The sequence below is a fragment of the Pteronotus mesoamericanus genome, unplaced genomic scaffold, assembly GCF_021234165.1.
Source record: "Pteronotus mesoamericanus isolate MK-2021 breed Mesoamerican mustached bat unplaced genomic scaffold, CSHL_Meso_final contig_73, whole genome shotgun sequence".
NCBI classification, from domain to species: Eukaryota; Metazoa; Chordata; class Mammalia; order Chiroptera; family Mormoopidae; genus Pteronotus; species Pteronotus mesoamericanus.
Window position 1 is genome coordinate 1712459 of NW_026555245.1, and position 27452 is coordinate 1739910.

At 38.2% G+C, this 27452-nt stretch overlaps 3 protein-coding genes across 3 annotated transcripts; 2 read left to right on the forward strand and 1 right to left on the reverse strand.

The window, feature by feature from the left end:
- The first annotated feature begins 213 nt into the window (after positions 1 to 213).
- NDUFB6 (NADH:ubiquinone oxidoreductase subunit B6) lies at positions 214 to 13370 on the forward strand. Its single transcript, XM_054582931.1, has 4 exons — positions 214 to 521; positions 2646 to 2738; positions 9202 to 9246; positions 12586 to 13370. The coding sequence occupies exons 1-4, from the start codon at positions 342 to 344 to the stop codon at positions 12652 to 12654; spliced, it is 387 nt and encodes a 128-aa protein (XP_054438906.1). The 5' UTR covers positions 214 to 341; the 3' UTR covers positions 12655 to 13370.
- A 14-nt stretch (positions 13371 to 13384) lies between these two features.
- On the reverse strand, positions 13385 to 14099 carry SMIM27 (small integral membrane protein 27). Its single transcript, XM_054582932.1, has 2 exons — positions 13914 to 14099; positions 13385 to 13591 (listed from the first exon to the last, which is right to left on the reverse strand). Exons 1-2 carry the CDS (start codon positions 13956 to 13958, stop codon positions 13478 to 13480), a joined length of 159 nt encoding a protein of 52 aa, XP_054438907.1. The 5' UTR covers positions 13959 to 14099; the 3' UTR covers positions 13385 to 13477.
- Positions 14100 to 14695: 596 nt separating this feature from the next.
- TOPORS (TOP1 binding arginine/serine rich protein, E3 ubiquitin ligase) lies at positions 14696 to 24804 on the forward strand. Its single transcript, XM_054582930.1, has 3 exons — positions 14696 to 14929; positions 15427 to 15621; positions 21137 to 24804. The coding sequence occupies exons 1-3, from the start codon at positions 14918 to 14920 to the stop codon at positions 23984 to 23986; spliced, it is 3057 nt and encodes a 1018-aa protein (XP_054438905.1). The 5' UTR covers positions 14696 to 14917; the 3' UTR covers positions 23987 to 24804.
- Positions 24805 to 27452: the final 2648 nt, after the last annotated feature.

A 27452-nucleotide genomic window follows, 5' to 3' on the forward strand; every position in this document is an offset into this window, starting at 1 on the left:
CTCCCAGCACAGCAGTCTTCCTTACCAGAACCTCAAGTCCTCTGACTTCTTACACTTTGTTTTTACCACCTTCTCCCCTTCACTCCACAGCTAAAGCGCTCCTCACACCCAGTCGCTGGTGATCAGTGCCCAGGGGCAACTGCGGGTCCAGAGCTTTGCGCATGCCCAGCTACTGCGCAGAGATTGGAGCCGCGGCGGAGGCAGGGCCGGAGTGGCGTCATAACGGCGCGCCGCCCCCAGGCGTCCTCGCAAGGTCGCTTTACCTAACGGGAGCGCGCCTAAGTGACAAGACCCTAGTCCGGGGACGCGCCATCTCCGTCTTCCTGGGTACCGGCGGCGACATGACTGGGTACACGCCAGACGAGAAACTGCGGCTGCAGCAGCTGCGAGAACTGAGAAGGCGATGGCTGAAGGACCAGGAGCTGAGCCCCCGGGAGCCGGTGCTGCCCCCTCAGAGGGTGTGGCCTATGGAGAGATTCTGGAATAAGTTTCTGCAGGACCAGGCCCCGTGGAAGAACCTGGTGAGTGACGGGCCTCTCTCCCTCCTCCGCCCCCTATACACACAACCCTCCGCGACCACCAGTCTGCTGGGATGCAGCCGTACCAAGAACTGACATCTCTATGCGCCCGCAAGTCCCGATAGTTCCCCGAGAATCAGGTTCATCCGAGACTTGGATTTAGCGGGAACGCTGCTTTGTCCCTAGAGTCCTGGGCTGGGTAGGAGTCAAGAGTCCCGGAGGATATACGGCTTTGGGAGAGTCATGCCCCATTACTTTCTAGTGTGACCAGAAGGAGACGAATCTTTGCCTGGGTTTTACAGAACACTGCACGTTTGATTCTCTTTGGATTGTACAAATCTTCCCTCAGACTGATAGCCAAGGATTTACTAAAAATTCCATGATTTTAGTGTTTGAGAACACTTGTCTAATTTTTAGGGTTAAGGTTGTAGAGACCAACAAACATTATAGCCTACAACCAGAAGTCTCCTCTTGCTGATAGTACAGCCATGGTTTGATCGCCATAATAGAGAGGGTCCTATTAGTATGTTTATTAGAGTCATATTCAAGAGCTACCTTTCTAAACCACCACTATGTATTTTGAACAAACTTTTTCATTTAAGAAAAATTCCATTCCTGGACTTTACTCTGCAGAAAATCACTCATTCAGGAGTTGGCTTTAGCCCTGGCTGGTGTGGCTCAGTGGATTGAGCCCTGGTCTGGGAACCAAAGGTTGCTAGTTCGGTTCCCAGCCAGGGCACTTACCTGGGTTGTGGGCTGGTTCCCCGATTGGGGGCGTGTGTGTGAGGCAACCAATTGATGTATTTCTCACACATCAGTGCTTCTGTCACTTTTGCCCTCCTTTCCCCTCTCTCTAAAAATAAATAAAATCTTTTTTTTTTTCCCAAAGTCTCTGGACATTTTTTGAGGTCATTCATTAAATCACATCAGTTATGTAACACTAGCTCAGAATTGCTCTCACTTAACTACAACATCGGCTGATAATAATGGATATACTACTAATAAGTAACACTCTGGTGCTTACTCTGCGTTGCAGTTTGCTGAGGGTTTTATATATGTTTATTTAATTCTTTACTACTGTAAGGTAGAAAACTATTCATAATTCTCATTTTAAATGAGTGGAAATTGAGGCCTGTAAAAATTTAGTGATCTACCTGTGGTCATGGAACTAAGAATTGAAGTTCACATTGAAATCTGTGTGTATCTGCTTTTTTACAGTGCTACGAAGTGTGGTGCAAATTTCTCTGAGAAAGTGGTGTTACATATTGATTTATAGTGGTGAAATTACACTCTAATTCAGCCCTTCTCTCACTCTTTGTATCCTTCACATTATTTGTTGATTTTGGCAGCCACTGGTTGAGAGTAGACATCCCTCCCATCAGCTAGTAATGTAAAGAAATAAATAATCATTTGTTGAAATCCATCTTACCTTACTTTGAGTTAATTTTTTCTTCCACAATCATATGTATTACAACACTTAGAATCCTTTTCCTGAAAGGATAAGTGTGTTTCAGTCAAATTGGCTGCCATGGAAAAGTTCCATTTTTTTTTTTTTTTTTAGCTCTCTTTTTCCTTTCTCTTAAAATAATATAAAAGCATCTCAAAGTAAGCTTGAAACATTCCTGTGTTGGTATGTAAAACACTTTTTCCAGCATCATTTTGCTCAGGTTGTTTCCCTCACACCTAGAATAATGCCAGTGATGGTGACGGTGGGTATCTGAAATTGATAAATTAGGGAGAAGAATTTACCTGGCAAAATTCTGTAGGTTTGACTACTCTGGTTAAATTGATTAAAGTTTTATGCTGTGTTTTATCTTTAACAAACATATAATAAGGATATTTTACAAGTGTTTTTTTCAAATCTATAAATGCCTTACTATAGCTTTGCAAAGTGCTACTTGTCTTAATGCAACTTGCCCCAAACTCCAGGTATCCCCTAGAAGGCCCTATGCCTATTAAAAATATTTGAATGGGTGAGGTTAGCTACAGACTATAAGGAAGTTTGTAGCATTTAGAAGTTTTAAAATAATCATGATATTGTTATATCATTGATGTTTGTTGGTTTGTTTTTTTGCCACAAATGTAAGATAGTGTATGTGTTTATTTTTTTGTGTTTCCCCCCCCCAGATCTATAAGACATATCGACACAGTTTCCTTGTTTTTACTCATATACTTATACCTGCTTGGATTGTTCATTATTATCTCAAATATCATGTGAATGTAAGTATGTTTTAAATATGTTTTTCAGAATTTATTTTTAATATTGTACAAAATTATTTCCTACATGTGTATGCCTTATCCTGCTTTACTTAGTGGACATAATCTGCTACTTATAACTGATTTTGAACTACTTTGTATCCTTTTAGGTAAAAGGTTTAATGAAACCTAAGTAATATATCGTTTTTCAAAAAGTTAATCTTTATATTAGTTGCTTACAGTTTGAAATGCATTTCCTTATAAAAACACTGTTTAAATGATTAGAATATAATTGACCTAATAATACTAGTATAAATTCAGGATTGTGAGTAGGAAGGGAAAAAAGAATTTCTGTTTCTCTTTTGAGTGTAGACCTGGTATAAGATAACAATTCAGAATAGTCAAAGGTTATCTTTGTCATTGCCCCATTTCCCTTTCTGTTATTCTATCTGATTTTTACAACTTTTCTCTAGAATCCAGGATGTTCAAAAGCTTGAACTTTTTCACCAAAAGATCTTGCATGATGTGGTTGACCTGAGCCAGTTGCCTTATTTAAAAGACTAAAAGGATAGCCTGCTGTAGTGTGTTGGAGGCATGGTGAGGAAGGAGTGCATTTCGGGAGTGACATGGAAGAGAAAGCAGTGGTGCTTGCCTTGCATGGAGTGTTGTAACCCACAGCCAGTAGGAGGGCATTCTTGTGCCCATCAAGGAGTGTTAGATCCTGAGTGGGTTGCTGAGAGCGGGGAGGAGTGCTGGTGAGTATACCTGTTGGGAGAATAGGAGTGGCAGCAACCTGGTGTAGGATATTGGAAGAAAGGTGGATTGGGGCAATGGTGGAAGTGGCAGCACAGAGTGAAATGTCAGAACCCAAGTGAGGTGAGGGTGTTAGTTGTATTGGAGTGTGGTGGTCGTGACAGGAGATTGGTTATGTACAGGAACGTTGGTCAAATAAGTACGTAAGTCTTGTACGTTGATGATTGTGGCACCCAGGTTCCCATTGTCGGAAACTGGAAAAGGAGAAAACTCTGTGCTACTGGGATGGAATTGGAAGTATGGGTGTGAACTTGTGGTTTTTAATATGTATTGATAATACAGAAGGAAATATAGATGTAAGCATGGACATTCCCTAGCTCTGTCCACTGACAGCTCCTGATGGCAGAGCTACCCCATGGTAATTAACCCATCTAGCAGCCTGCAGCCTGGTCTTATTTTCTAAATAAAATTCTTCACTGAAAGGATCCATTGCCCTTTGAAGAAATGGCCAGTTCCAGGGCCGAAGGAGGGAAAATACAAAATGAGCTTGTTGTGCTAGGAAGTAAAGAATTGTTCAAAGAATGATTGAGCTATATCGAAAGGACACAGAGTCAGCTTGAAAGGACTCCCATTGGAATAATTTGAGCATCAAACTATGTAGTGATAATAACAGATGATAGACAACTAAATAAATAAAATGTAAATTCATGAGTCCATACTCATATAAATAAGCATAAATGGAGAAAAGAAAAAAAGAAAACCTTTTTTGTTTAATAGATTGCTAAGTAATAAGTCAAGGAATGATTGAATTAGAAAAGTCATAATTTGAGAGTCATCATAGTAATATTTTATTCAGTCATGGAACATCCAAAGATACTGAGAGTAATCTCAAAATACTTATCTTCAATATGTTACAAAGGGAAAAAGGGTAATTTTGTGGTGGAGAGACCTGGCACAGACTTCCTTAATCAAGAAATCTAAATTAACATTATAATAATGAGACAAACTGAAATCATGTGCTACTTGATAGTATGCCATAAAAAGAAAACAGCATTGTTTTGCAATATTCCTGCCAAAAATCCTGCGTCTACTCATGAGGATACTTGAGACAAACCCAAATTTAGGGACTTTTCTGCATAATAATTGACTTGTTGCCTTCAAAAGTGTCAAGATCATGAAAGTGAAAGATTAACTAAAATTCATTCCAGATTGTAAAAAACTAAATAGGCATGTAGCTAAATGCATTTTTTGATTAATAGGCATATCTGCTTAGTCAAAAGATTAAAGATGGTATTAACAGTCAAAATTTTAAGTAGCTTAAACAAGAAAGAAAAAGTTGGGTAAGATGGGATTTTCTGAGAATTTCAAACAATTATGGAAACAATTGGCAAAATTTGAATGGGTTGTTTAGGTAGAAGTTAGTAACGTATCAATGTTAATTTCCTGATTTTGATGGCTTTTTGTGATTATTTTAAGAATATTTTCCTTATTTGTAGGAAATATCCTAAAGTAATAAATCAGTCAGAAATTTACAATAAAGTAATTCAGTAAGTTATTTTTATAATTCTTGCAATTTTCTGTAAATTTAAAATTATTTCAAGATAAAAACAAAAGTTAGGAACTTCCTAAAAAGTTATAGATAATCCAGCTGAAGGTAGCCTGTTGAAAGGAAAGTAAAACAAATAATTGGGGTTCTCAGAAAATTCCCTCCCAACATGATTTGTGTTCTATTGATTGTGTGGTCTCTTTAAAATTCTGATCACTGACATCACCTTTTTTCTCTTCACTAAGCAGATTATATCCATTGATCAAAAACTATGGAGTGCATACCATGTTCTCTTCCTTTATTGCTATCAAAAATATATAAGACAGAATTCCTGACCTCAAGGAGTTTATAGTAAAGTTGGAAGATAGGTGTGATTTGGGTAAGCATGTATTGAAGAAAAATGATCCCAGTTAAAAAGAAAGATAAGGAGTCAGTAGTGGGCATGGCCATATCTAACCCAAGACTCAGAAGATGACTAGAATAGCAGGTCTCTTAGCTCTGGGACCAATTAATGGAAAATCTTGAAAACTAGGCATAGGAGGTTGAACTTTATGTGGTAGGCAGTGGGAAGCTTTCCATTTTTAAACAAGAAAGTGACAATAGAAGTGATACATTTAGGAAAACATAAAAAACATTGGTATGTTGAGTGAATTGGAGGGAGGAAAGTAAGTACTGACATCAGGCAAACCAGCTGGAGGCTGTCACCATTTAGTAGGTATTTATGAGAATCTGGTTAGCAGGAATGGAAAAGAAAAGTGAAGCCAGAAGATACTTTTAAAGGAAGAAATAGCTCAAGTTAAGTTGGGGTTGAAACCAATGTTCAGAGTCATTTATGACTCTAAAATTTCTAGCCTTGGAAGTTACAAGTAGGGTTTTGGAAAGGAGGACTTTCTGGTCATGGGGAAGAAATAAAGTTGTTTAGAAACATGTGTTGCCACATTAGTTTCTGGGGTTGTCCCAGTGGATATGGCCTGTCTTATGTTTAGAAATATGAGATTAATGTAGGAATTAAAATTAATGTAGGAAATAGAGTTTTCACTATATACCCACACACGAACAGGAAATCTTAATGCAACCATTAAAGGGGGCTAACGATTTATATGTCTAAAAGTCAGAGTATAGTTTATGTTTCTACTGTTGATGGGCTTAAACAGAGTTTTATATTTATGTTCACCTGCACTTCATACCATTACAGGTCTCTGTTTTTTCACTGTCTTAACATGCAAGATCCTAGAAAAGACAAAAGACTATTGTATTTTGCTTTGTATAATGTGCTCCCGTGTATAGTGTGCACCCGTGTTTTTGGCCCAAACTTACAGGAAAAAAAAATCTTTTCATTTTAATTTTTTAATTCAAGTCCTTATTTATATTTAGAAACAATCAATTATCATACTTCAGGGTATTATTTTGCAAAGATATTGTTATTGCTTTCTAGAGTTACACTTTTAACGCATAAGCATAAATAAAAGAATTAAAAACATGTATATAGATACTGAATTAGTACTACACATGCATCAAAAATAAGGATACAGATAATGTACATCCTTATTTTTCCCTCAAAAATATGGGCAAAAAGTGTGCCTTATACCAGTAAAATACAATACTTTCTGTCAGTTTTTTTAAACATCTAAGAGTGGTTTTGATGTGCAAAAAGAACTGTTCACAGTTATCTGGAATATAAACTAATATTCAATTTGTTTCAAATTTAAAAATCTTTTTTCTATTTAAATTTTTTTTCAAATTCTGTTAAATTACTTATAAAGCTAGTAAAATACAAAACAGCCTCCTTTCTTTGTTCTTATTATTTTTGGATCAATTCCAGTTGAACTCCTAAAACAATTCCACTTACAAACATAATCAAATTCTCTTAAATGTTTTGCATGGCATTTATAATTTTATATATATTTTATTTTTAAGTAGGTATAGGGCAAACTAATGACCCTAAGGAGCAAAATCTTTTTCAACTTAAAATCACAAGTTTAAATCAATTATGTACTTTAACTAGAATCATAAAACTAGTATTTTAAAACCAGATTACCTTACACATTACAAATACTCTAAATAACAGAATATATGGATTGTCCCATTATTTTTGGAACTTACTATATTTGACATTTACTTGTATGCTCTGGATTTGATTTACTTTATCATATATATTTAACTAAATTTTTCTAGAAGCAAATTTAACAAGCTGCAATTACTGGGTCAGCAATTCAAGGCAATATAGTTGCTTATCTGAGGGAGTCATACTTCCAGGTGATTTTTCCCAAGTCAAAGATGTCAGTAGGGCCCTGGCTGGTGTGGCTCAGTGGATTGAGCACCAGCTTGCAAACCAAAAGGTCACCAGTTCATTTCCTGGTCAGGGCATGTGCCTGAGTTGCAGGCCAGGTCCCCATTTGGGAGCGTGCAATTGGAAACCGTGTCTCTCTCACACATTGATGTTTCTCTTCCCCTCTTTCTCCTTCCTTTTCCCTCTCTCTAAAAAAGTAAATAAAATCTTTTTAAAAAATGTCAGTAGGGCTCTCTCTTACCTTATTTTCTCTTAATTTGGGTATGACTGCATCCTTAATAACCCTTGCAGCCAGTTTGCTTCATCTAACACCTTTACTATCTATGAATTTTACTTCTGATGACATTTCAATGTCTTATTGCCTCTGGCCTGAGTTCTGAAAGACATTTTAATGTTTTCACATTGTAGCATGTAAAATGTTTTTATTTATTTATTTTAATCCTCACCCAAGGATATATTTATTGATTTTAGAGAAAGGTGGGGAGAGAGAGAAAGAGAGAAAGAAACAGATCTGTTGCCTCCTATATGTGCCCCAGCCAGGGACTGAACCCTCAGCCCAGGGATGTGCCCTGACCCAGAATTGAACCCGCAGCTTTTTGCTGTATGGAATGAAGCTCCAACCAGCTGAGCCACCTGGCCAGGGTTATATAATGTAAAATGTTTTTAAAGACACTTTAGCCCTGACTGGTGTGGCTCAGAGAGTTGGGTGTCCTCCGACAAACCAAAAGGTTCAATTTCCGATCAGGGCATACGCCTGGGTTGTGGGCCAGGACCTGGTTGGGGTCATGCGAGAGGCAACAAATTAAAGTTTTTCTCATATATCCATGTTTTTCTACCTCTCTTCTCCTCTCTATAAAAATAAGTAAAATCTTTAAAAAAAAAAAAAGATAAAACATTTCTATTAAAAAGACACTTTAATATTCTCACACTGTATTTTAAATTTCTCTCCTGCATTTTTCATTTTGAGTTTTACATCATGCTATTAATCTAAATTTTTTGGTTAGGACCTCCTGTGTTGCAAGGCACTGTTCTAAACACAGGGATTCAGCAGTGAACAAATCAGATTGTATCTCTGCCCTCATGAAATTTTTAGTCTTGGAGATTGGCAATAAATAGATAAACAAAGAGGTATGTAATAGAGGTGATAAGTCTGTAGAAGAAAAACTAAGCAGGGTAAAAGACTAGAGAATGATAGGGTCTGCTATTTTAATTAGCCCTCTCTGAAGAAGAGAAACATAAATGATATGAAAATATGAACCAAGTGGATAACTAGAAGAGCATTTCAGGTAGTGGAATCATTAAATATAAGGTCTCGAAGGCTCAGGCAGGCCCAAATGATTGTACTAATAGCAAAGGAGCCACCATGACTATAGTACAAGGAGAGTGAGAGAGATAGCCAAGGGCTAGATTATGCAGGGTCTTAGAGATCACAGCCAGAACTTGGGCTTTTTCTCTAAGAATTAAGAAACTTTGAGCAGGGGAATGATAGATACATCTTTAAAAAATCACTCTGGTCTGCCTGCAGTAAGGAGATTAGACTGTAGGAGGACTTGTAGGTGAAAATGATAGAGGCTTGGACACGGATAGTAATAACAGAGGTGGTAAGAAACAGATTTGAGATATAATCTCAAGGCAGAACCAACAGAATCTGCTGAGGAATGAAAGTTTTTGGCCTAATTGATTGGGAGAAGTAAACGGTCATGTACCAAGATAGGGGCTAGTGGTTAACTTTGAGATACCTGTTTGACAACCAAGTAGAGATCTTGAGTAAAGAGTTGGTTGTATGCGTCTGGAGTTTGGTGAAAATTTGGGACTAAGTTAAACACTTGGAATATGATCTATGTTTTTTAAGAAGAAACTCTAAAACCATAATTAACAGAGCATTACTTTTATTGCAGAAAAAACCATATGCCATTGTTGAAAGGAAGCCCAGAATATTCCCGGTAAGTCTTAAAACATCTCTGATTTTTCTTTTGTTCATATTTTTCTTTCTTCTTTCCCTCTCCAAGTGATTGTTAAACTAAAATGTTCCTTTCTTCTCACTTCAAGTGCCTGTTTTGTATATTCTTGTTAAAAAAAAAAAAAAAAGGAATAGTGTGAGGTAGAAGTTACAGTTGAAAATGGGAGGTGGACACATTTCTTTTCAACCTGTATAAAACTTGTATAACTTTTGTAGTCCTAAAGTGAATTGAATGTTGTTATCCTGTTTTTATGTATGGCTAAGGACTTAGCCTGAGCAGACACCTAAGCATAGTAATGTATTGAATAGTAATAGCAACTGAATTCCTGTTATTATTTCCAAACTATTATTTCTTATGGCAGTTTGACCTTACTGTCTCCATCTGTGATTTAAAATTTCTTAATGTGTGCTTAAATTTTGTAATATGAATATATAAGCTATTATCCTAATTTAAAATGAGTCTTTCCTGCATTAAAAGATTACACAGTAGTCAGTTGATATTTTTACTGGTTGTTTGTGAAGTTATTAACATAAAAAAATGTTACTTTTTTTTCCTGTTTCTTATCACAGATAATGAACTACCATCAATCTCTAAGTTCTATAATTTTGAAAAATAAAACTCAGTGTTGATTCTTGCTTCAGTCAAATAACAGTCACAATAATCCATTATCTATTGCAACAGAAGGGAATTTTAGGGGGAACAACCAAAACTGACTAACCTTCCAGCTGGAACTCTGCTTTAGAAAATAGGGGATTTCTTCTGTATTTCATTGTGTATACTTAATGTGTGTCAGGGCCTACGTAGTCTCAAAATAGGCAATTACCTTACTGGTTTCACCAGTTGGGTAATTTATTTATTCTTCCATATACATACTTGTTTTTTATATCCATAGCATTTCTTTTACTTCTGTACTTTTGCCACTGTGATTCTTTGTTTTTGTGCCATTGACCGCTTTGAGAAGCTCCCCATTTGAGGACATGAAGAATGCTCGTTTGTACACAGAATAGAATAAGCAGTAGGAAACATACCCCCAAATCTCTCTGGCTTAACAAAGCAAAGGTCAGTTTCTTATTGGTATCACAGACAATGTGGAACAGGCGATCTTCCTCAGTCTTATAGCTATGCCATCTAGAATAAGGCTTCCAAAATCATGTAAGGGGAAGAGAGGACTGGACATCTCAGGATGATTTTTAAGGCCTAAACTTGGAAGTGGCTTACATCACTTCTCTTAAATCCTGTTTGTCAGAACTCATTCTCATTGTCCCAAATAGCTATATGCTTTTTTATATTTCTCAGCCTCCCGTGACTGGAATCTCTGCCATAGTCCATCCTTCTAGCCTAAATAGCTCTTTGCTTCCTTCTTCCCACACATATAACACAGTTCCTTCCCTAGGGAAAATCCCAAAGTCCCATTCCATCACTGCAACCAGCCCCAAATCCAGGATCTCCAGATGATGCATAGTAGTGTCTGTCAGGTTTAAATAGGACTTCTCATGGAGATTTGAGGATCGATGAACTCAGAAGGCAAGTTAACTGTGTCCCTTGTCCCCCTACCACCACCACACCCATTGTTCAGTGGTGGTGTTTCAGACAGCAGAAACAGTCACTGGTTCTTGGCAATTCTGAAATTGTGGTCAAATATTATAAAGACTCCTAACCCTTGTGTATAGGAAGTTACTTGAATGGAAACTGATTTGTTTTTTGGAAGAAACACCTTTGTTCATTGTTCTTCCTGGCCCCTGGCTCTGTGCAGGGGTTTTTTCTTTTCCATTATCAACCGAGACCACATCTAAAATAGATACTGGGAAGCATGCTCTTGTTAGGGCTCTACAATCTTTTTCACCTGCCTCCTACTCACAGAAGGTTGAGTGCCAGAGGTTGTTTAAAACTCAAACATTCACAGACTTTTGTTGTCTATATGATTGGTTTCTTTGACCATCTAGTTCCCACAACATTTGGTAGGCATAAAAAGGAAAAATACTTGGTAGGACTATTTACTTTTAGCTAGTCCCACATCCATCTGTACTTTCTATACAGTCACCAAGTTCTCTACTTTGTCTTCATGCAGCTGCCTCTCTCAAGTCAGTGGCAGCTATGTGGACACTACCTGATACAGACTCTGGTTAAAAGGCTACCCTCACTTCGATCTGATCTTTGCTATAGGGCTGAGTTCCTCTGTTTACTAAGCTAATTTATTGGGCTTCTGTTTCTCAGAATGTCTTCAATGTTAACCGTTACTATTTAGAGATTCAGAAGCAATCTGATTTTCTAATCCTGAAAGGTCCTGAATTTTTTTAATTTTCTCCATTTTTATTTCTTTCAAATCAGTCACTTCTTGCCTGAGTTCTTACTTCCTAAAGTACTTTCCCCAAGGCAGCTAGTAGTCAAACACATACTATAACTTTTTTCCAGCTACCTCTTCTAGAATCTCAAGTTCATTAGACAGTCTGTTTGAGTTATTACTGCCTTTTATTTCCACCTTTTACCCTCCAGTGCCGGTGTCCTTGCCTCATATGGTTCAATTTTTATTACAGCAGCATTAGTACCACTTCAGAGTACTAATTTCTGTGTTAGGCTAATGTTATCTGTGGTAACAAATTATCCCCCAAAAGTGTAATGGTTTAGACATAAATAGTTTATTTCTTCATCAGATAACAGGTCAGGAAATGGCAGGGGTGGGGATGGGGATAATTCTACTCTACCCAATCACTCACCAACTGTCAGGTTGACAGAATCTATCTTGAACAAAAAGCTGAAACTAAAGTAAGTAATTTGCCTAAAATTATATAGCTTGTCCATGGAGTTTCCAGGATTCTTACCACTTGGTTCTGGGCTCCACAGCCCATGCCTTTTCTACCACACTCTTTATCTAGGTTTGAAAGGACACCTGAACCAGCTACTCAGGCAAAGTTTGCATTCTGTCTCTACTATCTGAGCTAAACAGTAAACTGGTGATTGCCTATATTTAATTGCTGGGCAAACCCTACCGCCTTATATTAAGCTGAAGGTATTTCCCTGTAACTTTTGTAGGGCTTCTATTTCTTTGGGCCATGCAAACAAGCATTGTCTCTTTATCACTCTGTGAAGGCCACTTTCATGCTCTTTCTGGTCATTTTGTTTGAGTGAAACTTCCTCTATTCTTTCACTTAAACCGTAAAATTTTGAATACTGGTTTCTCATCTTTAGACAGCCTCTAGTTTTTCTAAGTCTCATTTACAGTGTGAATTCCAAAGGTTAACTAGATTTTTGGTGTGAGGTCCGACCAGGTGGATACACCTCTGCAGACAAGATTTTTCTGCTAATGCATGTTTGTTTTCCTAGGGTGATACAATCCTGGAGACTGGAGAAGTAATTCCACCAATGAAAGAATTTCCTGATCAACATCATTGAAGATTAAGTTAAAATTTCAGAGGCATATGAGCCCAAGTTTTGTTGCTATATTACCATATTTACTGAATATATTTTCTGGGAAAGTAACTTGAATAAAGTGTACCCTTGGGTATGTGCTCTCTGTTTCTTCCAAAACAGTGTACAATTTAAGACGCAATTATTTAAGGATAAGTAATAACTGGACATGCTAAAAAAAAAATGATATGAGCAATAATCCTTTTCTGGCCATTCTTGACTTGGAAACCAGGATGTAGAAAAACTCACAATAGTTTTTCTTTTTTTTCCCCTTGCATAGTACTTAATCTAGTCTGATGTGTAGGTATGCAACAGAATAAAATGTTGCAATGAACAAATATAAGAATAGAAATTCCACACACTTTTGTTTTAAAGGCTGCTTTCCAAGGCATTTTAAAAGTATGTTAGAAACTGTAAGTTGAAAAGCATGTCATTCCACCTATGATCTGATACTCAAAGGCTGTCAGATCTAGGCCCCTTTCCTTTGTTGTATAAGAATTTAAAAGTATTTAAGAAGTTAGCACATTAGTGGTTCATTGGTTATAGTGTCCTCCCAATACGCCAAGGTTGCGGGTTTTGTTCTCCAACCAGACATACAAGAAGCAACCTATGAATGCATAAGTAAGTGGAACAACAAATCCATGTTTCTCTGTCTCCCTTCCTTTCAAAAAGTCAATTAAAAAATGAAGGACTATGCAAAAGTACATTTGGAAACTTTGTATTACGTATTTTACTTATATTTACAAGTGTCAGATAAGCATGAGGTGAAGTATTTGCATAGAATAAAATCTAGAGGAATTACAAATTTTCATTCATTCCCGAAGATTTTGTCTGGGTATTTCTTCCTTAGCTGTCGTCCAGCCGCTACTGTTGATGCATAGATGACATACCCCCAGGAGAGTAATACGATCACGAGGAGCAACTAAAAAAAGCAAAAAGCAAGAGGGGGAGTAAAAGCGAAAAAATTCACCGTAGTAAGAGTAGTCCCTGCTCCCCACTCCCATTGGTTGCCATGTACGCTGCTAAGGTGCGAATAAACGGAATTCCGGAGGCGTGTCCACTCAGCTATTCTTACGTAAGAAGCGGAAGAGCGTGTCCTCCAGGAAGAGGCGGAGTTGAGATGAAGGAGTGAAATAAATTCAGGAATGGGTTTGAGAGTTTCTGGACGTTGGAGAAATACCTGAGCTCTAACCCGTGGGCCTAGGGAGTCAGCAGCGTGGAGTCTCGCCCGACCCAGGACCTACCACTGAGTAAATACAATCCAGGGTTCGGCGACTCACTGGCTTCATGGTAAGGAGGCGACGGCAATCTGCGGGAACGAGCAGGACCTGCAGGCCCTAGAGAAGCCTCCAGGGCGGCGGCTGCCGGGTGGTGGCGGCCATCTTACATCTGGGCACGAATGCCCGCCCACTCTCCTCCAGCAGCGATTCCTGTCTGCCAGCCCGGCCTCTTCCGGCCGGGGCTGGGGGCGGGCTTACGAGTTCGAGGGCCTAGCCCGCCTTTCAGGGAGAGGGTTAGGCAAGCGAGAAAATGTTTAAAAATGGTTTTATTTTTGTTTTTTGACTCTCAGAGAGCTAGGCCTACCTCGTCAACCGGTTCTTTCAGTTGCAGTGCAGTGTTAAAGCAAGGTAATGTACTACCATGTGCATTTAAAAGTTTATTTGAAAAACTAATCTATGTTTTAGATATTATATTTGGTGTCTAACGCTGGAAGAATTAATGTTTCCTCTCGCATCTGTTCTCATATATTGATAGTCTCCTATATTTATCCTTGATGTAAACAAGAATACCGCCCATTTTCTTATAATGGTGACGACTCGGGGGAAATCCTGTTCAGCCCTTTTTCAAGAAACAAGTCTTATAACGCAATGGCTTGTTGATATGAATGATAACTTCTGAGAATAACGTGGCACCAGTTCCCTGGCATAATGTCTGCCAATCATAAAAGAGTTTGTTGAGCGTTTATTATGTACTTGGAACGTTAGCATTTATCAAATATTAACCTAAAGGACGGCGGTTTGGCACGCGGGCGGGTATACCAGGTTCAGCTTTAGAATGTTGGGGACGCTCCCATCTGAGGCTAGCGGGTTCAATGAGGCAGTGGGCCACTTTAGGCTTAGACGCTCTTTTTCTTTGTACAGCTCAGATATCATCTAAAAATAGGGTTTTAATCCTAATTTTAGGGAGTGGAGAAGGGGGAGAGCAGTCTTGAGAGAAAAACGTTCTGTTTGCGGAAGATTCCAAGGCTATGTCCTTTAAGGTAATCTCTGTTTATCTCCGGACTTGAGTAAATCTCTTTACTGGTTGGGCTCTGGCTTTAGATTCTATTCCAATCTCGGTGTTATTTCCTAAAAGGTAGCTCGGTTCCTTCATACACTAGAAATAATTTTAGTAACTTCTCCGGAGTCTGGTGAAGTTTAAATGATATGAAGCTGGTTATCATGTTTTCCGGGTAAGGAGTGAACATTAAATTACTGGCTTTGTAACGACCAGAGATTGGTAGTAGTAACAAGAAGTAAAAAACAGTGATAACAGTGATTTCTGCCTCGGAGGGTCACGTCGCTCTCCCCACAGGAACCCAAGGGGTGGTGGGGGAAGGGACCAGCGCTCTAAGCCCCGCCCTCAGTGCTGGTGCCCTTCTAATGCGCATGCGTTACGCTGGCGGGTGTTTTGTTTTGATGCGCAGGGGCAGTGGGGTGGGTTTTGTTCAAACCGCCACCTCCAAGCTACCATGGTGATCAACGCTTTACGTCACAGGGGTCGCAACAGCCGTCGGGGTCTCCGCTGTCTCGCGAGGAGGGTGAAGGGCCCCCGCATGCTCCGGTTCCTCAGGGTCCGCGGAGAAGTCGCAGGGTACGCCTTCGCGGATCTTGCCGTCATCGACCTAGCTTCCTAAACCATCCGGAGCTTGCCACTAGCGCACCAGCCAGGCATGCGCCAACATTCTCCGAGGTAAGTGAGAGCCGAAACAATGGGCGTGGGGTCGAAAGGGCTGGGTGAGCTGGAGCTCTCATCTGAAGCGAGGCCCCGAGATGAGGGAGCAGGTCCAGGTCCAGGTCGTTCGGATTCGGGCCTCGGTGGGGCAGGGTGGGCGGACAGAATCTGCGGCGCACCTGTGGATTTGTACCGATGGGTGGGGGAGGGCTGGGCTGCGTTTCCGAGAGGCGCTCCCCCGGGGGCACGAGCCGCGTACTGGAAAGACATTGGCCTCTGGGGTGAGGGGGACGAACCAACACAAAATGTTACAGTTTGAATTGTGGCATCTCCACTGTCAAGAGTGTGACCTTGGATGGGTTCTCCAGCTTCTCTGAGCCTGTCTGTAAAATGGGAGTCAAAATATTTTAGTTCATTGTGGTTGTGTAATGCACGTAGTGTTTGTCTTAAATCCTGGCCGGTGGCAGTTTTCAACCAAAAGGAAGAGTCTAGCACTGGGACTGTTCTGAGTTGTCGGTGCAGTGCTATATACTGTAGGCTCTGCTGCCTGCCCGTGAATTCTTCATCCGTCCAGTCAGTGTAGCTTTCCTCATGGGCTGCAGATTTCTACACTGGAAGGGGGCATTACTGAGATGAGACAAATAGTGATTTTAGGGGAAAAGTGAATAGAAATTTTGGTAGGTAATTTTAAATATTAAGATAATTAAAATATTAAGAAAGAACTACTCAAGATTTTAGTTAATAGTGGTGACGGTTGGGGGTTTTTGTTTGTTTTTAATCAATGATATGCAAAGCTATACAGTCAGTGGAAACAAACATGCTTGCCTGGAATGTGTGGCTCTAGATGGGAATAGTTCCCAAGCGATTGTTTTTAAAATTTCTTTTAAAAGATTCTGTTTGTTTTGAGAGAGAAAGGGAGGAAGAAAGAGCAGGAGAGAAACATATGTGTGAGAGATACATCCATAGGTTGCCTCTCATGCCTGGCAACTGGGGGCCTGGCCCCCAACCCAGGCACGTGCCCTGATGAGGAATCAAACTGGTGACCCTTTGCCTCGCAGTTTGGCACTCAGTCCACTGACCCACTCCAGCCAGGGCCCAAGCCATTCTTTTTATTGCTGGAAATGGAACTAAATTTTTAGGATCTGGTCAAGATACCTTATAACTTCTATATTATCTTTTGGAATTGATTAAATTGCAGTTCAGAGGTACAGTAATTTCTTTAAAGTTACAAGAGGTAGAACCCAGCTTATTTTAAAATTTAAATACTTGGGGAGTATTTCTAGTTTATCCACTTGTAAATCCTTTTTAGCTACTTTGCCAAGGTATACCAAGCACAATAATTAGGTACAAAGATTGGTTGTCATAGACTGTCACCTCTGTGGGCTTTATAATGAGTTATGGGTGATGAAAATGACCAGAAGTAACTTTATTTTCACATAACATAGGGAAGCGATACTGAGTATTTTATGCTCACCAACCACTATTCCACATGTCTTTGTGGAGTGTATCTCTTTTCAGGTAGGTACTGTTACTTAAGGTTTTAAGAAATTAAATAACGTCCTGTAAATGACACAGCTATTAAGTGGTGTTAATTCTCAGCCGTGGCTCAGCATTAGAATTAGTATCACTCCTCCAAGTATTATCAGCTGGTGATTTGATTTCATATTCCGTGATAATTTAAGAAATGCTGTAGAAGATGACTTTTACAGGAAATCTGGTTTATAAAAAATTTAATCCTTCACAGCATTGCAACTTTATGTTTATATCACTATGCAGTTTTTTAAATGTCCAGTCTATGGTCTAATTTAGATTCCAGCCTCCTGATTCTTCACCAACCCCCAGTTCATTTTCAGTTCCCAAAATGAAATATTCCCAAAATGTAGTAAGACCAGTTCATCGTCTTTTTAAAGCCTACAGATTTAAAGATTTGGGGAAGGAAAGGTTTAGCTTAATGAGTTTATCTTAAAGATAGTAAACTTACTTAGAATTTTGGAAGTGGTTAAGAAAGTTTAGAAAGTGGATCAGAAGAACTTACTAATCTTTTTCCGGGAGGAGAAATGAATTTAAGTCGTAATTCCTAAAGAGCTAGGGTAGGGCTTCTAGAGCCTGAAGCACTAAATTTACCCTCAGGTCCACCTTTGCTACCTAAACCAGAACCTCTCCTACAGAATCTTAATCTGTCTCTAGCCATCTGTTTTATGTCTTAAAGAGCTTTATTGAGATACAATTTACATTTCATCCATGTAGTTCATCTGTCAAATGTATATGGTCTGATAGTTTTTAGTATATTTAAAGAGTGCAACTATGACCAAATTGAACATTTTAATCACCCCAGGAAGAAACCTCGTAATGCCTCTCCCAACCCCCAGCAGCCACCAATCTACAGGAGTGGGCAAAAGTAGGTTTATAGTTGTGAGTACATGAAAGTTTATTCTTGTATTATTAATTATTGTATTATTTTCCGTATTAACAACTATAAATCTGCTTTTGTCCATCTTTGTACTTTTCATCTATCGGTTTGCCTAATCTGGACATTGCCTATAAATGGCATCATACAGCATGTGGTCTTCTGTAGCTCATCTTTTTTTTCCATTTCACATAATGAAAGGTTCATGGATGTTGTAGAATGTATCAGTACTTCATTCCTTTTTATTACCAAATATTTCATTTTATGGGTATACCACACTTTATTTACCTTCCCCAGTTGATGGGCATTTGGGTGATTTCTGCTTTTGAGCTTTTATAATAAATGCTGCTATGAATAATCACTTAAATTTTTTTATGTGGACATATGTTTTTATTTCTGTTGAATAGATAGGTGTAGGATTGCTGGGTCATGTGGTAATTCTGCTTCATTTGTATCTTAGAGGTATTTTAATTTTAGTACTATTGAGTGACAATTTTGAAGTAAATTCCTTACTGGAAGATTTACATTCATTGCTATTTGATGTTTTGTATGAATGCCATTCTTTGTAGCTAAAGATATTCCTGTGTAGAAATACAAAACAGAACTCTAAATTAATTTGTTCTTTACTTGCTATGGGTGACATTACTGGACATTCTTTGAACTTGCGCAGTCAAAGTAGTTTACAGGCTTATAAAACTATGGAAGACTAGGATATTATTTTTTAAAAATTATACTTAGTTGAGCTTTTGTTTTACTTGAACTTCAAATTTACTGCCTGATAATTTTCTTTAATAATTCTTTCTGGGTTATAATTTTTAATGTGAACTGGAAATGGTTAGTAAACACTAACCATTTAACAGTTAACTGGGTTAACTCTGTATTCCAAAGAAATAAATTATGATAAAATGTATTCACTTGATATTCACCAGTTTAAGTCTTATAATCCCTTTACTATATAGAGGGGCAGACTTAAGTCCAGAGTTACTGTGGATTTTTCTAGTTTACAGAGTTAGTTTTCAATGACACGGAGTCTTTAATCCAGGTCTTCTGATAACCTCTCCAGTTCCTTCTCCACTCTCCATTCCTGCCACACATTCTTATCCTAAAGGCTCCCCCACCCCCCAGCCCCCAGAAGAGAATAAAAAGTGTTAGAAGTAGGAGGAAATGCTGAGAAATTTATGCAGTTGTAAGGTTTCAAAATTTAAACATGTTAACAGAAAAGCAGTTGGTGTCCTGTATTTATAATTCTATTCTCTTTAAGGATAATGGTGATGTTTGTATTTTCACTGTAAAAAATAGAAGACTAGAAATATTTGCACCCCTTGAAAATACTTGTGCATTATTGAGTCCCTATTACATTATGGTTCTGAGAAAGTTAAGGTATCCTAATGAGCAAGTTTAATTTGAAATCTATGGTAAAATACTTTACAATCTCAGATTTTTGTTGTGGGTCTGTTTGTTTGTTTGTTTGTTTTTATGTTGTTAGAGCTTGGTATTTCCAATGAGCCTATTGTTTAGAAAACTACAGTCCTATTATTTGACTAACTTGGCAGCAATTGACTAGTGATGGGACTTCTGTGATAGAGGATGTAGAGAAAGATGAATAATAGGCCCAGGAAAAAATAAAGGAACAAATTAACGTTTAATATATACAAAATGATTACTGTAAAATGCAGCTAAAGAGGGACTTTTTAAGATAACAAGGCTAACATGTAAAGTAAGCTAGAGTTCAGCTCTGGCAAACTTGTTTTGTAAGTTATGAGCAATATAAATTGATAAACTTACAGAAAACAAAAATAATCTTTAAGATTCTAGTGATCCTTGTGGGAAAAGGTAATAAAGGAAAGGGACCAAAAGCATAATTCAGGATACTTTATGGCTGACTTTGGATTAAATAAAAAGGCTAAGAAAGGCTTCTTAAGGGGGCTGGATGGTGGGGGGGGAGGTGAAAGGAATCTATGATGAATTGACATAATAGTGTAGTAATAATAATAACAGCAACTGAAATTTAGTGAGCATTTGCTATGAGCCACACACTGCCCTTGAATGCTTTTACATTTAGTATTTCATTTAGTTTTCACTAAAAGTCCTTTCTGTGTGTGAAAGAATCTTTCATTAAAAACCACAGAATAGGTTTAAACAGGTGAACTTTCAGGTATACAAATTATCCCGTGAATGCTTTTTTTAATTCAAGTATAGTTGACATACAGTATACGTTTCAGGTCTACACTATAGTGGTTTGACATTTACATACCTGCTGTGTGATCACCATGATAAGTCTAGTAACCATCTGTCACCATACAAAGTTATTACTAAAGCTGTTTTAAAGATGCATATACACTCTAGTCACAAATAAAACAAGTCAGGAGTCTTTACATATGTGGGGCACATATGTATGAAGGGTACAAAACCATACATAGAAATAACACCGAGGACTGTGATGTTTTAGTCGGGGGGGGGGGGTGGGGGTGTAAGATTTTATTTACGTAACAACAACGTGTGGTTCTCTCATGCACCCCCTTATAGGGTACCTGGCCAGCAAACCCAGGCATATGCCCTGACTGGGAATCAAACTGGTGATCCTTTGCTTCGCAGGCTGGCACTCAGTCCACTGACCCTCACCAACCAGGGCTTGCCCCCACCCCACCCCCCCTTTTTTTGGTCTTTTTAGAGATCTTGAATAACCATGAGAAAATGTGTTAAATCAAGAGTATGGATACTTGGAATATTTTCTTTTATACTTTTTGTATATATCAAACATTTCTCTTATTAATTTTTTTTTAAGGTTAATAGAGTGTCACAAAATATTTGAGAGTTACTATGGACCAGGCACCTTTTAAAGGGATTTTTACATCTTCTGGTGACCTACAGATGAAATTAAAGCATAGAGATAGCAACTTGTGCACGGCCATATTCCTAGTATGGAACCAGGATTCAAACCCAAGAAATTGGTCTTTTGAACTTGTACTTACGTACTGTTACTAGGTGACACTGCCTATTTACATTACAAAGATAATGAACTACTGAACTATTTTTACCAAAGTATGTTTCATAGTCATAAACTTTATTCAAGTTTAGTCGTTCTCTTTTTACCAGGTTACTGACATAAATTTTTCCCTTTTACAGGTAATGGCATCAGCAGCTAAGGAATTTAAAATGGACAACTTTTCACCTAAAGCTGGCACTAGCAAATTGCAACAGACAGTACCAGCTGATGCATCTCCTGATTCTAAGTGTCCTATTTGCTTGGATAGATTTGATAATGTCTCTTACTTAGATCGCTGTTTACATAAGTTCTGTTTTCGCTGTGTACAGGAGTGGTCTAAAAACAAAGCTGAATGTCCACTATGTAAACAGCCCTTTGATTCAATTTTGCATTCTGTGAGGGCAGAAAATGACTTCCAGGAGTACGTCCTAAGGCCTTCATATAATGGTTCTTTTGCCACTCCTGATGTTCGAAGATTCCGCTATCGCACAACTATGACAAGAGAGCGAAATGCTTCTGTTTATTCACCCAGTATTACCATGAATAGAAGAACAACAACTCCACCAGATAGTGGAGTACTATTTGAAGGATTAAGCATTTCAACAAGACCCAGAGATGGTGAAATTTCTCAGTTAATGAGACAGATTCCACGGAGGCCAACTACTACAGATGAAAGGTCTTTGAGGAAAATTCAAGAACAGGATATTATTAATTTTAGACGAACTCTTTATCGAGCTGGTGCTCGTGTTAGAAATATTGAAGATGGTGGTCGCTACCGGGATATTTCAGCTGAATTCTTCCGTAGAAATCCAGCTTGTCTTCACAGATTAGTCCCCTGGTTAAAACGTGAACTTACAGTTCTTTTTGGAGCTCATGGCTCTTTAGTGAATATAGTGCAGCACATCATCATGAGTAATGTTACTCGATATGACTTGGAGAGTCAGGCATTTGTGTCTGATTTAAGGCCATTTTTACTTAATCGGACTGAGCATTTTATACATGAATTTATCAGTTTTGCTCGATCTCCTTTCAACATGGCAGCCTTTGATCAACATGCTAATTATGATTGCCCTGCTCCTTCCTATGAAGAAGGTAGCCATTCTGATTCTTCCGTCATAACAATATCTCCAGATGAAGCTGAGACCCAAGAGCTGGATATTAATGTAGCCACTGTTAGTCGGGCACCATGGGATGATGAAACTCCAGGCCCATCTTACTCAAGCTCAGAGCAAGTTCATGCTGTCATGTCTTCCCTTTTAAATACTTCTGATAGTTCAGATGAAGAACTTGTAACAGGAAGAGCCACATCTCAGATACAAGGAGTACAAACCAATGAGGACCTAAATAATGACAGCGATTCTTCTTCAGATAATTGTGTCATTGTTGGGTTTGTTAAGCCACTGGCTGAGAGGACCCCAGAACTTGTTGAACTGTCCTCAGATTCTGAGGAGTTAGGCTCTTACGAGAAAATGGAGACTGTGAAGACACAAGAACAAGAGCAGTCTTACAGTTCTGGTGATAGTGATGGTAGTAGATGTTCATCTCCACACTCTGTCCTTGGAAAGGATGAGCAAATAAATAAAGGTCATTGTGATTCTGGTACAAGAATCAAATCAAAGAAGGAAGAGAAACGATCTGCATTATTGTCCTCTCCCAGAGACCTGAGCTCATCTGTCAGAGGAGACAGAGCATATTCCCCATATAACCATAGACACAGAAAGAGGGGAAGATCAAGAAGTTCAGAATCACGTTCCCAGAGTAGAAGTGGGCATGATCAGAAGAATCATAGAAAGCATCATGGTAAGAAAAGAATGAAAAGAAAACGATCCAGAAGTAGGGAAAGTAGTAGACTTAGAAGTAGAAGAGACAAAAAAAGATCAAGAACTAGAGATAGTAGTTGGTCAAGAAGAAGCCAAACTCTGTCTCTAAGTAGTGAAAGCACAAGCAGATCAAGATCTCGTAGCAGTGATCATGATAAAAGAAGATCACGGAGCAGAACTAGAGATCATTATTACTTAAAAAATAATTATGGAAGCAGATATAAGTGGGAGTATACTTACTATAGTAGAAACAAGGATAGAGATGGCTATGAATCATCTTATAGGAGGAGGACTCTGTCCAGAGCTCATTATTCTAGACAATCTTCAAGTCCAGAATTTAGAATTCAGTCCTTTTCTGAAAGAACAAATGCTAGGAAAAAAAATAATCACAGTGAAAGGAAATACTACTACTATGAAAGGCATAGATCAAGAAGCCTGTCTAGTAACAGATCGAAGACTGCATCTACAGGGCCTGACCGGGTGAGAAATGAAAAGCCTGGAGGGAAACGAAAATATAAAACTCGACATTTGGAAGGTACTAATGAAGTGGCTCAGCCATCTCGTGAATTTACTTCTAAAGTAAAGGAAGGTCATTGCCAAAAATCTTCATCAAAATTGGATGGAAATTACAAAAATGAGAGTGACACTGTTTCAGATAGCCGATCATCAGATAGAGAGATAAGACACAAAAAAAGGAAGAGGAGGACCCGGAGCCTAAGTGTAGAGATAGTTTATGAAGGGAAAGCTACCGATACAACTAGACATCATAAAAAGAAAAAGAAGAAACATAAGAAGAAGCATAAGAAACACCATGGAGATAATGCTTCACGTTCCCCAGTTGTAATTACCATTGACAGTGATAGTGATAAGGATTCTGAAGTAAAGGAGAGTACTGAGTGTGACAATAGTGGTCCTCGAGACCCTCTACAAAGTGAGTTTTTGGCTCCTTTGGAAACATTTGAAACTGAAGATATAGTTACAATAGAAGATGAAGTTGGTGTTCTGGACAAAGAATGTGATATTACCATACTTAACTTAAACAATGCCAACAAAACTGTAGATAGTACTCCACTTCAGCCAGCTTCAATTGAACAAACTCTTGATGTAAGAGAAGAAAGCACCTTTGCTGCTGATTTGGAGAACCAGCCCAGTAATGTGTCTTCAAACTGAGCCATCAAGACAATTGTCATCTCCATGGACATCATTAATGTAAGTGTCTCTTGGTAGAGACCACGATATGTCTAAAAACTGCCAAAGCATCTCACCGAGAATACTGACTATATAAAATGAAGAAGAAAAAGGAACAATGTCACCTACTGCAGTCTGTTTAGATGACTTTTGGTGAAAACTTTTCCCCCCTTAAAAATACTTTAAGTGATTTTTTTTGTGTGTGTGTTAAAAATTTGTAAGGATTATTTGTTCAAAAAGTATGTTGCATCCTCAGAAATATGCACTTTTAAGTGAAGAAAATGTTATTGCTAACAGTTTATTTAAAACTTGGGATCCTTTTTAAATAAAAATATATAATTTTAGAAGTTATTTCATAAAGCCATATGGTATTGACATATTTTTAAAGTAGTCAATGAGTATTTTTGAATTTTTTTTTTTAAGAGTTATTCTGGAAATGTGTTATAAACTAGGAGAATCTGTTTAAATAGTCTTTATTTTTCTTCTTAAAAATTTGTATGACAGAAACATTACTTCAGGTTAAATTGAGGCATTTTAATCTTTACAGTTTATCTTCTGCCAGAAGAAAAGTTTTAATATTTTCTTTATATACTTGTTTATCTGATCTCCCAGTTAAAAAAATGTATATTCAACAAGAGAAAAATAAAACAGTAACACTTTTAAGACAAGAATGCAGAAATTTTCCTATGCAGTATGAATATATTTTTAAGTCATTATTTTAGTGAAAATAAGGGTATGCTTGTGCCATAATACTAAGTTTCAGGTGAGCTGCATTTCATTTTTAATGATTATTTTAGTTCTTTAATCTGATCGTGAAGAGTATATTATTTGCTTTTTACCTTCAGAAGGATGCAGTTATGTAGCATTTAGCTTACTAAAACAAATGAAAAAAACCTTTGCCAGACTTCTACATTGGTGGTTCTTTTTTACACAGTGGCTGTGTTTATATTTTATCCTGTTTTAGAGATAATAAAAATTGCTCTTCATATATAGCCTGATACAGACACAGGACTTGGATTAAGTCTAAATTTAGTCTTCAATTTGCTTTAATATGATATTCATTTATTGTTAACAGAAATTGGAATGCCTGCTGTGTGTTGGATTCTGTACTCTGGGACTCAGTGATAGAGCAAAACAGATATACGCCCTGTCCTCCTGGGGTGTGTGTGCATAAAACAACTATTAAGTTCTCTGGAGAGAAAGTGTAATTTACTATAGAAGCATACAATGAGGGCGTAATCTCAGGTGGAAGTGACGGTTAAATTGAAATCCAGAAAACAAGTAGGCGTAGAGTTGTTTTTAGCAAAGGAAAGAAGGATGTGCAAAGATCCAAAGGCAGAAGGGAAAGCCTGGCTACAGAGGTGTCCAGGCTGCATGTGGCCCAACACAAAATTGTAAATTTACTTAAAACCTTTTTATTTTGCTCATCAGTTTTTGTTGGTGTTTGTGTATTTATGTAGCCCAAGACAGTTCTGTTTCCAGTGTGGCCCAGAGATGCCAAAAGGTTGGATACCCCTGCGTGAATCCAAGAACTAAAAGAAGGCAGGGTTGGCCAAATGGCAAAGACTGTGGGGCCAAGCTCTTGTAGGCCATGTTTAGAGTTTGTGTTTATCCAAAGGGCGGAAGGAAACATTTAAAATGATAAGAATCTAAAGTTGATGTTGACAGTCTTTAATAAGTGTAGAAATTGACAAATTGTAGGAAAACTAGTTGATTAAGGAATGTATCTTGAAATTATGAAATGACTTCGTAGGTTTTCTTAGTTACTACAAACTTAAGAATGTTGTTATTCCCCCCATATTCTGATTTTACATGATTTCAGTTAAACACTTAATGAAAACCCATCTCATATCATCCTCCTCTATTCTTTTAAAACTTTTTAAAAAGGATTTTTATTTATTTTTAGAGAAAGGGAAAGGGAGGGAGAAAGACAGGGAGAGAAACATCAGTGTGTGGTTGCCTCTCATGTACCCCCTACTGGGGACGTGGCCCGCAACCCAAGCATGTGCCCTGACTGAGAGTCAAACCAGCGATCTTTCAGTCTGCAGACCAGTGCTTAGTCCACTGAGCCATGCCAGCTGGGGCTCACATCATCATCTTTTAAAAGATGTTAAAAATTTTTTTCACTTTCCTACTTAAAATTCTTTAGTAATTTCCTCTTACTAGAATATTTATTACAAGCAAACAATCCAATATAACATAGGTTTACAAACCTTCCTAATCACATCCTGGTCCATCTTTAGCTTTTCTCTCACCTCTTGTGCTCTGGCCACACTAGCCTGCTTCAGGTATATGGAGGTACTGCTCCCTTCTAATTCTGAGCCTTCATACATGGCATATTCTGGGAGCGCAATTCCATCCTGGCTAAACTGAGTGTCTGTTGAACTAGGTTTCTCCCCACTATTCCCTTAATTTTTTGCTGTCTTAACCCTGGACTCTTTCAGAGCATGTATCACAAGTTGTAATTGGTTGCTAAATGTCTTAGCCTGAAAGTTCTTTGGCAACTCTTATGTATGTGTACTGCTATATCCTTTATTTTCTTTCACGTATAGAAGAACTTAAAGCACTTAATGAATAGATGAACAGATGCTAGAGATTTTTTTTTTTAATTAGCTAAGACCTTTTTTCTTTTGCCTCCAGGGAGCTCCACTGTAAGCTTATAGCTTAATACTGTATCCTTTTAACTTGTTCATCTGCATTCATTGTCCATGATGTGTTTTATTTTATCTCAAATCCAATAATTTTGTAACTGTTTTCCTTGTATAAAGGAAACACAACCAAGCATTTGCACTTACTCATTGCTCCTCAGATTTACAGCAGAACTTGTTACACTTTTACTTCCTAGTCTAAGTCAAGTTTGACCTCAGCTCTTGGGTGAGCCAGTCTAAGGGCTTCCCTGTAGTAATGAACAGTGTGTAGAGGGGCAAGGATTTAAGCAAGACAAGCTGGTGGCCCGTACTTACTGGGAGTTCTTCCATCATGGGGAATAATTTCAGTTCCCTAATAGTATGGATTGTGGACACCCTGAGACAGCCTGTACTACAGTCCTGGACTTGGTAAATTTTTCAGAAGGTGCTTTGGGCTGCCAGAAACCACATAGAACTTGGTTTGGGAAGTGGCCAGCCCCACTGTCTTCAACCATAGGGGACAGGGAGAAGGGTTCCTCTTCACTGGACATCATCAAGATTCAGAGCATGGATCCATTGTAACATTCAGCTCATTAGACCCACGTACAGTTGACATGTGAGCTGATTATGTCTCTGATACCAGAATTTGTATAGACATGTCCAGTGATTGGTGTCTTTAGAAAAACCTACATGGGAAGCTGAAATCATAATGATTGCCTATGTAATGTAAATGGTTTGGAAAAAAAATACATTGATAAAGCAAATTGTGGCAAAATGTTAAAAATTGTTGAATAAGGTCAAAAATGCAAAAATTCTTTGTA

What these genes read in the sequence shown, in the direction of transcription:
- NDUFB6 (XM_054582931.1), top strand. Translation starts at nt 342, where the DNA reads ATGACTGGGTACACGCCAGACGAGAAACTGCGGCTGCAGCAGCTGCGA. An exon ending in AGGCCCCGTGGAAGAACCTG is followed by an intron (nt 522 to 2,645) that starts GTGAGTGACGGG and finishes TCCCCCCCCCAG; the next exon opens with ATCTATAAGACATATCGACA. An exon ending in ATCTCAAATATCATGTGAAT is followed by an intron (nt 2,739 to 9,201) that starts GTAAGTATGTTT and finishes CTTTTATTGCAG; the next exon opens with AAAAAACCATATGCCATTGT.
- SMIM27 (XM_054582932.1), bottom strand. Translation starts at nt 13,958, where the DNA reads ATGAAGCCAGTGAGTCGCCGAACCCTGGATTGTATTTACTCAGTG. An exon ending in TGGATTGTATTTACTCAGTG is followed by an intron (nt 13,592 to 13,913) that starts GTAGGTCCTGGG and finishes TGCTTTTTTTAG; the next exon opens with TTGCTCCTCGTGATCGTATT.
- TOPORS (XM_054582930.1), top strand. An exon ending in ATGCGCCAACATTCTCCGAG is followed by an intron (nt 15,622 to 21,136) that starts GTAAGTGAGAGC and finishes TCCCTTTTACAG; the next exon opens with GTAATGGCATCAGCAGCTAA.